The sequence below is a fragment of the Adelges cooleyi genome, unplaced genomic scaffold (assembly GCF_023614345.1).
Source record: "Adelges cooleyi isolate 19-005CV unplaced genomic scaffold, UGA_ACOO_1.1 ACOO_flye_CR_arks_rails_tigmint_CR_PRNA_9, whole genome shotgun sequence".
NCBI classification, from domain to species: domain Eukaryota; kingdom Metazoa; phylum Arthropoda; class Insecta; order Hemiptera; family Adelgidae; genus Adelges; species Adelges cooleyi.
The window spans coordinates 16,613,536-16,626,337 of NW_026096579.1; the positions used below are offsets into that span (position 1 = coordinate 16,613,536).

At 29.4% G+C, this 12,802-nt stretch overlaps 2 protein-coding genes across 3 annotated transcripts; both read right to left on the reverse strand.

Annotated features, from left to right (window-relative positions):
* Window positions 1-202: 202 nt before the first annotated feature.
* Window positions 203-5,747, reverse strand: LOC126846842 (nuclear RNA export factor 1). The gene is made up of 15 exons (XM_050586658.1): window positions 5,646-5,747; window positions 5,316-5,543; window positions 4,770-4,890; window positions 4,600-4,702; window positions 4,130-4,210; window positions 3,948-4,052; window positions 3,725-3,881; window positions 3,158-3,354; window positions 2,706-2,809; window positions 2,588-2,624; window positions 2,116-2,369; window positions 1,854-2,055; window positions 1,596-1,772; window positions 1,315-1,523; window positions 203-1,217 (listed from the first exon to the last, which is right to left on the reverse strand). The coding sequence occupies exons 2-15, from the start codon at window positions 5,368-5,370 to the stop codon at window positions 1,124-1,126; spliced, it is 1,896 nt and encodes a 631-aa protein (XP_050442615.1). The 5' UTR covers window positions 5,371-5,543; window positions 5,646-5,747; the 3' UTR covers window positions 203-1,123.
* On the reverse strand, window positions 5,646-8,288 carry LOC126846843 (nucleic acid dioxygenase ALKBH1). Of its 2 annotated transcripts, XM_050586659.1 has the most exons (7): window positions 8,072-8,288; window positions 7,882-7,990; window positions 7,665-7,818; window positions 7,392-7,464; window positions 7,067-7,263; window positions 6,728-6,958; window positions 5,646-6,205 (listed from the first exon to the last, which is right to left on the reverse strand). In XM_050586659.1, exons 1-7 carry the CDS (start codon window positions 8,171-8,173, stop codon window positions 6,178-6,180), a joined length of 894 nt encoding a protein of 297 aa, XP_050442616.1. In that variant the 5' UTR covers window positions 8,174-8,288; the 3' UTR covers window positions 5,646-6,177. The 2 variants fall into 2 exon arrangements, with proteins under 2 accessions (XP_050442616.1, XP_050442617.1); XM_050586660.1 differs by lacking the exon at window positions 5,646-6,205 and having other exon boundaries at window positions 6,598-6,958; window positions 8,072-8,287.
* Window positions 8,289-12,802: the final 4,514 nt, after the last annotated feature.

A 12,802-nucleotide genomic window follows, 5' to 3' on the forward strand; every position in this document is an offset into this window, starting at 1 on the left:
ATTGTATGTATATAATAATATTACAATACATAATATATATATATACCAATGTAATCGTGTAATTTAAAATAGATCAATATAATGTATTGGTAAGAATAATATCAGTTCTTATTATTTCTCTTCAAATGTTTTTTAGGCTCCGAAATTGAATAAAAAAAAAAAACACTTGACATACATATGATTCTAGTAAATAAATAAATAAATAAATGTGGGCTTTAGCTTTAAAGTGACACAGTTGGGTAGAAAGCAATCTAACAATTCTAAATAAACTTCCGCTAAAGCTTTCTACATACTTCCTAATTATTCCTTCTTGACAAAGTTTTGCAGCTAATATTTTAATTAATTTTTTAAACATAAAATAATAAAAATTGACATTAAAAATAAATTAGTTTATTTGAAAATGAGTATTTTATAAGTCGTTTTTTCCAAATTCCAATTAGTAAATTCAATTTTGATTTTTACATGACTATACATGTATACATTTTTCCTTAATCATTAGTTCCCAAACATTTTATTTTTGGTTTAGTATTTAAATTTAAATGGCCGATATGAAAATCGGTTGTTGTCAGCTTTAGCAGAAAAGTATACTGGTCGAAAAGGTGTTGGGTCGTATTTCCAAGTTTCTTAAATCATCACCAACAGACAATTTTTCATAGTCAAACTAGTTCTACACATATATTGTGGAAAGCAAAAAGGAACCTCTCGTCAGCATTTTCCAAAATTTAGTTAATGCTATTTTCTGAACCTTGATTGATTTTTGAACAATTTGAGACTTAGTACATATTTGTAGCTAAAAAATTAACTAAGTTTACTTTAAAAATTGTGGTCAGCCGACAAGAGTCCCCTTTACACTTTCAGCATCACATATAAATAATAATTTATCTAAAATTAGTCAAACTATAACTATATAAATATAAAGAGATCAATAATTTTATTTTCTACAACAATAGTTTTACTACAAACAATAATAATTCAAAAGTAATTTACAATATGTTCATACGAAATTTGTTTTTATTTTATGTTTCTTTTACCTTCTACGTTAAGTCTATTTTAAACTGCTTCATGCTCTTGAAAACAAAAAAATTTAATAAAAAATATCAGTTGTCGTTCATATAAAATGAATTCAATGTTCAAAAGCTATAGACGGTACACGTGTTTTGAGTTCAGAAAAACTTAAAGAAGCTTTCATATAATTCCAATTATTTACTGCTAAACATCTGTCAACACAAATATACTGTATAAAATATACGGTAGGAAAAATTCATGACAAAATAAAAGTTAAAAAACATTTTTTTTTTTTAATATACTCTTTACCTTCCAGAAAACGTCTCGTTCATGCCAGATTCTTTAGCGAAAAGTTTAATCGTCTCAAGTTGATCATTTGTGTAAGGGCTGTTATCACAAGGTGCGACTAACAAAGGTGGATAATCTGATGACGATGACAATGGTAACAGAAAAATAGCTTTCTTGTCTTCCGTACGATCATGATCATCCTTCGGAACATTAAAGCTTTTGCAGGTTTCCTGAAATTAAATCGAAACACAATTACAATCAACAACTCGGTTATAGTTAATAGTATCTATTAATCCACTTACAAAATACTGTTCAGTGTTAGCTGTTGTTACAAAAAGCATATCACTCACTATACTCCAACTATTATCATCTAACTGCATTAAGCAAAAACACCTGCAAAATGATTGCACTAATAACTTTTTGTTCTCCTCATATTCTTCTACGTATGCACCATTGACCACTATTTGAACCATCCCTGTCTATTTAAATACATAATTATTAGTCATAATCGTATTTTTATAACAGTTAACGATTAAAAAACAATAAATGTTTGAATTTACATAAGCCAATGGAACGTCAACGACAAATGATGCTAAATCATGTTTAGTTTTGGGTAATTTTTCTAAAATTTGAATAATGTTTCCTCTTCCTTTATGGATGAACTTAGATTTGTCTGTGGGTCTTGCTTGGTTGGCTGCGTTCATCTTGGCGATTTTCAGCAAATTTCGACTCTCTGCCAAATATGACTTCAGAATACTTTTCCTTTGAACAGTCACGAACCGTAGAGATCTATACTTTGATTGTAACACAAACTATACTTACTTTTCATAAATAGGATATGAAGACATCGAAAAAGTTGCGTTTTCATGGTAAGCTTCAGCAATTAGTTGCTTAGATTGTGAACTATCGTATCGTTCGAAATATTGTGATATGAATGAATCGACTAAAATTGCAATGGGGTTAGGTTTTTCTGGGTTGTAATTCTCTGGTACTGCATAGCTGTTTCCTAGATGGAATGGCATTTTTAATACAACATTTGTAATGCCACTGTACCGAGCAGGCAAGTCAACATTGTCCTATAAAAACAACAAATATTATGTAGCAATGTCTCAAATCCTAACGTAATTTATTAGATTCTTTCAAAATAAAAATATGGCCACCATACAATGACAACATGGAGTATCAAGCTTATGTCTGGCAATTAGAAACATTGATAAACTAACTCACATCCCAGGCAGGCTGGATCTGTGTTTTAAGTACTAAAAAAACACCATGATGTTATAACTAAACTTACCAGTTTTGTGAGATTTGGAAACAACTGTTGAATTTCTCTAAAAAGAGTGTAAAGTGGGTATTATAATTATTCAATTATTATATAATATCTATATTTAAAAAAAAATAGTAATATTTACTCTCTGTAGTCTTTGTCATCGGTGTTAGACACTGGATTTTTTGACAAGTCCAATGCTTCTATAGAGAATCCATTGAGTTCACGTAACACGTTTATGTCATTTAACTAAAACCAGAGATTTAAAAATCAAGCCTTTATCAATACATTTTAATAGTAGCTAAGCAAATTTTCAAACACTGTGTTTCAAAACGTTTTTTAACGTGTTTTCTCATAACAAAAAAAAATTGTACCACCAGTTAAATTTTTTTATAAATATTAAATTAAAGAGTCTTTAAATCATCTCGTCTTAGCCAATTTTTCGATAACCACAATTTTTTTCTACCCCACATATTTGAACCTATAGTAACACTGTTACTTGGTGTCTTTACTGAGCTTTTTATCTGAGCATGGGCGACACGCCGACACCCCTTTGATATATAATTTTAATTTAGATACCAAATAATATTTATTTACCTGATTTCCACTTAAATTCAATGTTTTTAAATCAGGAAAGTTCCTACGAATCCATATAAGTCCTGAAGTCAAATATATATTATTGTTTTCAAGACTCAAAGTATTCAAGTCATTGGTTATTTTTGATGCCATATTAAGTGCTTCTATTAGAAATCTTGGTTCATTTAGTGTAACGAATAATTGATTAACTATAAATGCTATAAAAAAAATACAAACATTATATACACAAAACTTTATTGCGGTTAGGGCTATTGGACTTCCTGTTGTCTTAATGGACAGAGTTGCGAGGCTCTTCTGCTAAACTGATTTCTATGTACAATAATTCCTTGAATTAAAATATGTTGTCTTAGAACTATATGAAAAATTCAATTATTTCCAAAAAGAGTTGGAGGGCTTGGCTAAATATTAATTTGGATGAGTCGCTATGATTTATAAGATATTGATCAATTGCCTAGCCACTCCATACGCACAAGGATTATACTCTAGATCAAGGCATTTGTCCAAAACAAGCCACTAGTTTAATTTAAGTTTTAAATGGCATTCAACTGTAATTAATTTGAAATTTACCTTGAGAATTGTGGAAGTTAGACAAATTTAAACTTCTGGTATCAGATTTATAACGTAATAATATAGCTTCCATCATCTTTTCTTTTATGACATCAGAAACTGGAATCGAAGATATTGCCTGTTTTGGAGGAGTGTATGGACCCACTTTAACTACTAACTAAAATTACAAAATATAATTAGAAACATAAAAATGTATTGCTTCTTTTTAATAATATCCACTTACTTTTTTATTGTCAGACTGTAATAATTTATTGTTAGTATAATATAAAGCTGTTGCGACATTGTAGTCATCGACTAAAAATTCTAAACTATTTTCTCTGAAGACTGCCTAAAACAAAACAACAGTACACTTTTAAATAATTCATTAAGTAATAAAATATAAATTCTCACATATTATTAACATACTTTATAAGGGAAAAATGAAATAGGCTTTACGTAAGTTTGAATAAGTCTCAAAATTCCATTGCCATCTTGAACATCTGGTACCTTAATTTTTAACATACATTAATTAAATATGGTTTGTATAATACACAGAAAGTTTTTAACTTTAGATGCCTTTCCCCATAAATTATTATTTAAAATTAAAGAACAGTAAAATATAAACTCAATTTTTTTGTGATAATTTTTAGTTATTATTTATACAATTATTATGAAAATGAATAGTTAATATTCACTTCTATTAACATAATCTATATGAATTTTGTGTTTTAGTCATACTATAAAAAATGTTTACTTAATAAATTAATAAGCACATAAATATAACTAATTTCCCCAACACTAGTGAAGCATTAACATTTCAATATTACTCATTTTTGTTTTTTCAACCACTCTAAATATCAAATATTAATGAAATTCTATTCTTTTAAAATACTTACAAAAATTGAATACCATCCTGTAAAACTCTTTCTTAATAACCAAGATGATCCACTTAAATTGTTCTTGTCTTTGTGATTGTTAGTATTCACTTTTTTATATGATCTAATATGAATAATATACACAAGTTAATTAACTAAAATCGAAAATATAATTGTTAAGTTGTACTTACTTCTGGCTATCATTATTACTGAATGGGCCATTTTTATTGTTAGGCTGATAGTCTAGTTTTTCAAATTTATTTTTCAAGTTTTTACATACATGATTTCTGTGTTTATTGGCTTTAAATGAATCTGTAAAAGAAATAGAATCAATGAATAAAATTGGAATAGTAACATATAACTGCAAATATGTAATATAATAATTATAGAAGGACGAGTGGCCGAGTCAGTATGGCGGCAGTGCCTGTGAGCTCACTGTCACCGGTTCAACACTCAGTAACAGGCGCTCCATTTGCCAGAGCACAAAAAATTCTGCCTCTTTGGCCTAACCCAAGGCCTACGTCATAGGTCTCCCAGTCATAAGACCATATTATGCATATTTTTTTTTATATAAGAATTTTATTCTAAACCAGCTTAACCGTAGAGATTGTCAAAACCTGTCATAGATTTCTATCATTTACAAAAATGTATTGAACATTTCTAGAAGAGCTACAGAGGAGAATACAACCAAATTTTAGAATAAATCTGTTTTGGAAAAGTTGCCCCATAGTACTTACGTAAAGTATTGTTCGTGCGCTTGTATTTACGGCGTCCTTCCCACCGATCAGCCATTATACATACCGCGAACTGACTTTTTTAGATACTTAATAACTATTGTTTGACGAGGTGATACAATTTAATTAATAAATTGAATTATTCCAAAATGATAATCTTCATCGTTTGCAAATTGCATCCAGCATCTTGCCAGTTAACTGTTATCAGGTTCTATGGCAGTATTATTTATTCTGTGATAACAGTAAAGCAAATCACATCATTTACATTTTACACTATCATAAATTTAGAGTTTGAACTATAATGTATACTTATTAATACAGTAATGAGGATACTTTGTTAATTGCCATTTTTTTTGTCAGACTATCACAGTCATTTCTATAGGATAAAATACAATATTTTTGCCATCAAAACTACTTTGCGCGGATTAATTTTTCTCAGGCTTCATACATAGTTAAGGAGAGAAATTCATACATATTATTTATGACAAAATTATCTGTGTTCCATCATCTGTATTTTTTCGATGTACCTAATACAACCAATGCTATATCATTTTTAAAAAAGTCCTTTCTTAACTAATTAATTATTCATTAACTGAACTCTCTTCTGACCATTGTGGATTTGTGAGTGAATTAAGACTATTCTTACACCAAACTTGGGCTATGTGAGACCACTATTGCTGTTCACGGCTGCCATGGTCTAAATGTGCCCAACTGATATCATTCAGTAACCGATTGTAAGTGATAAGTTTAGTAAACATATTATGGAATTTTTGGTGTAGGTTAAGTTGTTGGTCTTATTATTGGCATTGACGTATTTCCATAATTGTATACATTTTATTTTCTCAATAAACAGTCTGAAAAAGTGTCATGCTTTGGCTAGAATTTGGAATAACCTAAACAACAAACACTTTTCGAGTTAACTGATATAACATGAAATACATTTTTAGATTTCAAGTGCAAACACGTAACACAAATACAACCTACATCATTTCATATGTAATTGGCTAAAATATAGCAATTACCTACATATAATATTATATTACACATTGTAAAAGTGTTATAATTATATGTATTATAGCAATATAACATTCAACATGCATATATATTATATAAAAGAATATTCTTGAAAACTGTAAATATGTCATGCGTTTTGGACTCCTAAAAGTGAAATAACTAATAATAAAACTAAAAATCCAAATTTTAAAATGGATTCTCTTATTTTAATAATTGTCAACTATGTATATATTATACAAAAATAATCACAAAAAATATATTAATATATTACTTTAATTTATTTACAATTGGTTACAACATTAAAAATAAATTGTTTAATATATATTTATGAAATTGAGCAGTCTCTAAAATAAATTACTTTTAACATAAATAAAAACAATAATCAGTAATTATTTACTTGCCTAACATTCACATTAATTCTTGTACATTCCATGAATGATTTAAATGGTTGCCAAGCACAGCTATCATCTATGTATTCATTATATTGTGATAACAACACTTTAGGTACTCCGTGATAGCTTAAGCGGCTTTTATCGCTCATAATAACAATATCTCCAGTTTTCAATAGTATTGCTATTGGTTTATCATCCAATGAAGCCCCTCCAATTAGAAATATAGCACTCAAACCAAAGCTATAAAATAAATAACACTTTAAAGAAAAATGTAATATAAGTATTATTGTAATATCCATAAGTAGCATATAATAATAATTAACTATAATTATAGTTATTAGTTATTACCTAATTGACAATAATGGAGCTTCGAGGTTATACTCCGATTGATCAGTATGTCCACAAAGTATTGAAGATGGATGGTAAAAATTTACAATTGCTGCTTCAGCAACAAAGTCATTAGGAAACTGCAGTACTTTTATAATCGTTTTACTTAATCTAGCCAACTCTGGAGGAAACTCAGATTTTGCAGACTCAGAATATACCTAAAAGTTAGAATTTATAATATTGAAGTAAATGCCAAACAAAAACAAGTTGACAAGTAATAAAAAAATGTATTCAAATCCTGTAGCTTTACTGAAATATAGAATGTATAAAATAAAATAAAATAAACCTTTGAATCCCAGTTATGATGGTATCCAAGTGTTGACCATCTTAATTTATTTCTCAAATTTAAGTCTCCAGTTCTAAAAAAATTAAACCCAGAATGTTAATTATATAGTATATGTAAATTACAGTCTACTCACACTATTGAATAAATCACATAAGTATTTTAGTTTTTGAAAATAATTAGTTAGAACGCCTACGCACTATGTTATTGGTCAAGCGTACTAAAAGTTGTCGAATTATAAAGCAAAGGGTTAATCGTAATACATAACTGCCTTACTTATTCACTGTGGTCCACCAATCTTCATCGGCTTCTAAAAGGTGATGTGCATCAATGTTTAATACATTAGGCTTCCTAGTATAGTTTGCTACACATCTTTTTATCCATAGCTTTTGTCCAACCTCAGTGAATGGATTTCTAATACACACTAAACCTAAAATATGTGTACACATTTATAAAATGTAACTAATACAACTCCACATAATATAACAGTTACCTGGTATTTGCGTGATATCATAGCACTTCCAACTAGATAAATCGTTATTTAAACCAAGTCCGTTAAAATGCCCATTGTCATAGATTTTGGTTAATATTTTTTTAGGTTTCTAAAAATATAAATGTAACACTTGTCATAATTGACATGGAATAAAAATAAGTATACTAGAGAAAACCCTCGATTTACATACCACGAATTCTATATTATATTCGTCTAATTTGTCTAAATCAATTGTATCAGATTTGTCTATAGAATTTAAATGCTTGTAATATTTAAATCTCTCTTTAAACATTATTGTTATTTTTTTTATAAACTACATCAATAGTCAAATTGAATTTTAATTACAATTTCTTCTAGTATACTAAAAATACTGTAGGTATATAATATTAGTTATTATATTCTTAAAATTGAATAATAATCGTGAGCACACGTGTATAGTTAATAGTTATCAAACATGAGTTGTTGCTATCTACAATTATTAACAAGTGTATTGTAATTTTACGAGTGTGAAGTTAGCCATAAACGAGCCAGCAATATTTGATAACAGAAAGTGTCATGACGTTGGTGTATGTTGTGTTGCCAATACACTAAATATTCTAAGGGGCAGTCCATGTATCCACGTACACCGACGATTATTATTATACGATATCGACTTAATTAATTAAAATATATTCTAATTATCGACAAAACAGTAAGAGTATATTATTTAACTTAAAAGAATGGCGCTTGGGGTTTTGCGGCCGCCGAACCCAACCCAGCAATAAAAAAGCGGCCAAACGCCGACCGAAACCGGCGGCAGTTATGTCAATTTTTGACAATGTTCCGGAAGAGGTCCCCTCAATTTGACTATATTAATCGAAAGCTTACTAAAATGTCTAAAAATTCGTTTCTATAAAAAAAATTGGCACCGGGGGTCTTGCGGCCACCAGAAACCGCCGAACCCAACCCAACAATAAAAAAACGGCCGACCGAAACCGGCGGCAGTTATGTCTACTGTTTTTTTTAATTGATGGTGAATAAACCAAGGTTAATTAGAGTCTTGTTTTTATTTTATTTTATATTTTTAATATTATGCATTTTTTTTTAATGACTGTTAAATAAGGTTTTATAATTTTTCAATATAATACAAATCATATTGTAACAAATTTACAGTCATGAAAAAACTATGTATGGAATATTTAATTTTTCAGGAAATAATTAATTATTAAAAAAAAAAAATATTTAGTTATTTATATAGTTTGTTATTTAAAATAAATAATATTATTGACTACCTATATAAATATATTATTTTAAAATATACTATTTCCATTGAATTTTGCCAAAACAAACTAAGTGGTGGATATGGTACGGTTTGGCGCGATTCATTTCACAAAATTATGTTTTAATGTATCTAAATTTAAATTTACATATTAACAATTATCATAAATAAGTTCAGATTTCTTTTATGCATTTTTAGAATATTAGTTTTTTTCTATGACTTTCTTATAAGCTACAACAGAAAATCGATGTCACTGGAAAAAGCGAAAAATGGCAATAGCACGTTTTGCATAGGCCTTAAACTTTTAAATTGTTATTACACATTATTTCTTATTGTAAACTAGGTCACGTCTAGTTACCCCTTGTAATTATTATTAAAATTCGTGGGTGCGCGTGAAAAAAAGATTAAGTCAACATCTATGAACTTTTCAGGAAATGGAAAGTAAGGTTTAGAAGAATATGACATCGTGGGTGCGCGTGAAAAAGAGGTTAAGTCAACCACTATGAACTTTTCAGGAAATGGAAAATAAAGTTTAGAAGAATATGTAGGATCAGGTATTAGGATAAGATAAATATTCTTTTAATAAGATAATAAAATAACTTGTTTTATACTTTCCTGTATAAATTAAAATTATAACACTATTAAATTGTAAATTCAAAAATATTTAAGTCGACTTATCATAAAATAACTAGAAAAACTAAAAAAAACTTGAAAGACTAGAAAAACTAGAAAAACTAGAAAAGTTAGAAAAACTAGAAAAACTTACCCCTGTTGGTCGGGGTTAGAATAGATCATGGGTTGCTCCTGCCTGTCGTAAAAAGCGACCAAAAGGGACTTGTAGTAGGGCAGCAGCTACTACAATATTGGGTGTAGGTGCAGGTAACCAACAATGGTAGAAACAGCTACACACCAAACAGCAGCCAGCAGATACGGGAACTGTATAACTGGTAGCTGCACTGCGATACGGAAGGCAAGGGGAAACCACCGTATAAATCATCCCAAGAAATAGCAATAACATGACATCTTCACAAGTAACAGGGAAGAGTGGAGAATTGCTACAAACCAATCTCAGGATTGAATACTAAAGAAGAAGATTAAAATAAAAAAAAAGACGACAGTATACTGTATAAGTATTTTTCAATGTATTTTATTGGATTAATTAAAAACAAAAAATATATAACACAACACACATAAATTTGGATGAAATCTACTAAAACAATTGTAGCTAGTATTGGTGTTCTAACATTAGATTTATCTGATTTATTGAAGAACGGAGAAATTATAATATATAAAAGTATGCGTTTTAATGAAAAGTAAATTTTAACTCAAGCCGGCTTTTACTTCTAAATTTCTTCATAAATGTTTCGATGTTGAATATGGGTCTTCATGAAGAAGGAAACTGAAAACAAATCTATGTCACTAAATTTTTTATCAAGGTAGTCAACAAAAGTATTAGCATGTAGAATACTATTTTCGACACCAGCCTCTTTTTCACTTTTTGTCTGTAACATTAAACAACCCGTAGAACTGGGTGGGATCTCAAATAGTAGACTGTTGCTTTCAGCGATACTTTTAAGTGTGGGAATTGGTAATTCCATCGAGGTATCACTATAAGCTATTTTGGCATATAAAGATTCATAAATTGTTCTCTCCACATCCATTCCTTCTGTTTGTATAGTTGTTAAAGTACTGACGTCACAGTTTATTTGGGTTTTAAAGTGTTCACTGAACAGTTTAACTTCATCGTCACCCGGTAAAGCTAATAGCACTGTAAATTTCTCAAATTTTGCGTGAAATTTCTGATTGTACTTGGATCTGCTGCCAACTTTTTTTATCTCTTTAACACGAGTTAAATAATTTGAACATAACCGTAGCATCATCATTTTTATCATTGCCAAGAAATGACGATGGATCTCGTATAACGCACTGATATGTTCTGTTACTGATGTACTCGGATTTAACACCGTTCTGTAATTGGTATCAAAATAAGTTTTTAAGTTTGCGTGGTCCGACATCAATCCAAATCTAGTAAACAAGGTGTTCATGATGTCGTCATTATCAATCACATTTTTTAAATTTAGATGATCCATTTTTAGATGATATCTCCTCGCTAATGTTTCTTCGTTAGGTATATCATATCCTAAAAACGTGAGGGAAGTTTGTAGGTTTTCTTCCAACTTTAACGGATCATTTTCTGCAATTATATAATTAATGTACGTTTGGTATGGTCTTTGAAGTCTGTCTGCCGTTTCCAATTCAGGACAATCTATTGCCAACCTACTTCGCAATATCTCAAAAGTTTCATCGTGAATAGAATTTAATTCAGCTGATTGTGAGTAGAATGAATTTTGATTACTTCTGTAATACATTATGTTGTTTTTTATTTTATAAGTAAAAAAATAAAGTACCCACACAGGCCGCATCATTGTTTTAGTTTGTTGAGAATATGACAAGACCACTAACATTCTTTTTGCCCAGTTGTGAATGGAATTGAAATTCTCTATACTTTCAACTCCGCCGGTCGTTAGAAGACTAGATAAATGGACGTGTAAAGCTGCATGGTACAGAAGATTGCACCCCCGCTCGCGGTAAGATGCTTTGGCCCTAGGTGGTAAGTTATTGTAATGTTCTGGTAAAATGATATCCGGTTCACGTTCTGCATTAGTAGGATCCATACCTGAAATTCGGACCGCAACAAATAATATGACACTAGTAATTTACAATATACAATTTACATTTTTTTTTTCCAATGACTAAACTTGGTAAATACGGCGTCTTTAGGTGTTACTACTTTTCATTTTGACGTGGTATTTTTTTAAAAACTATTTATTTTGAATCCGAATGCCGCCTGTCGATTGTACAAACGAAAAAAATGTTTTGTCGCTACAAAATCCGATGACTATACAGGGTGCTTCATTAAGAATAAGACGCTGGTTTTCTCTGAAAAAAATAATATATTTTTTGTTTTGGGAAACGTTTTGTTTTTATATTTTACAATATTAAACAATATTCAAATTATTATTTATTTTATTTTTTATTCAATTAACTTTTTAAATAATAAATAATTTTCTTAATTTTCCGACCAGTGCATAACCAATTTTGAATAAATTATTTTAAAGTTTAAGTTGAGTAATGCGCAAATAAAAAAGTATTTTTTTTTTATGCTAAATAAGAATGATTTTTCCATTTCTGTCGAATATTCTTATTCTTAAATCATTAATCTTATCGACTCAATAGTAACAATTAAAATTTAACATTATTATTCAATCAAGTCTAACTTTAAGTTTCAAAATTTTTCACAACAATATGTAAAATAGTTTTCTCAACATTTTTCAGAGTTTTTAGCTTTTTTTATTGGTTTTCAACGTATTGAACACCATTCAACGGCGATTCGGACACTTTTTGTAACGGTCGGCCGAATGTGACACATGCGATAAAATGTAACATTACAATTTTCGCTTATGTCTCTACTAAGGAGGTGTTACAGACATTCGTCAGGTTGGATACTCTCTTATATGCGCACGTCATATGACAAGCACACACGTGTCGTATTGCATTTATTATTGTACAGAAAATAATATAATATATTATGACATTGTCAGTCTATCTGTTGCATACGCACATGTATCGATATTCCCTACCTAATGCGCCGCCACCGATAAC

What these genes read in the sequence shown, in the direction of transcription:
- LOC126846842 (XM_050586658.1), bottom strand. Translation starts at nt 5,370, where the DNA reads ATGGCTGATCGGTGGGAAGGACGCCGTAAATACAAGCGCACGAACAAT. An exon ending in CAGGATGGTATTCAATTTTT is followed by an intron (nt 4,211 to 4,599) that starts GTAAGTATTTTA and finishes TTAAAAATTAAG; the next exon opens with GTACCAGATGTTCAAGATGG. An exon ending in TCATATCCTATTTATGAAAA is followed by an intron (nt 2,056 to 2,115) that starts GTAAGTATAGTT and finishes GACTGTTCAAAG; the next exon opens with GAAAAGTATTCTGAAGTCAT.
- LOC126846843 (XM_050586659.1), bottom strand. Translation starts at nt 8,173, where the DNA reads ATGTTTAAAGAGAGATTTAAATATTACAAGCATTTAAATTCTATAGAC. An exon ending in TGGTGGACCACAGTGAATAA is followed by an intron (nt 7,465 to 7,664) that starts GTAAGGCAGTTA and finishes TAATTTTTTTAG; the next exon opens with AACTGGAGACTTAAATTTGA. An exon ending in GCTCCATTATTGTCAATTAG is followed by an intron (nt 6,959 to 7,066) that starts GTAATAACTAAT and finishes TTTATTTTATAG; the next exon opens with CTTTGGTTTGAGTGCTATAT.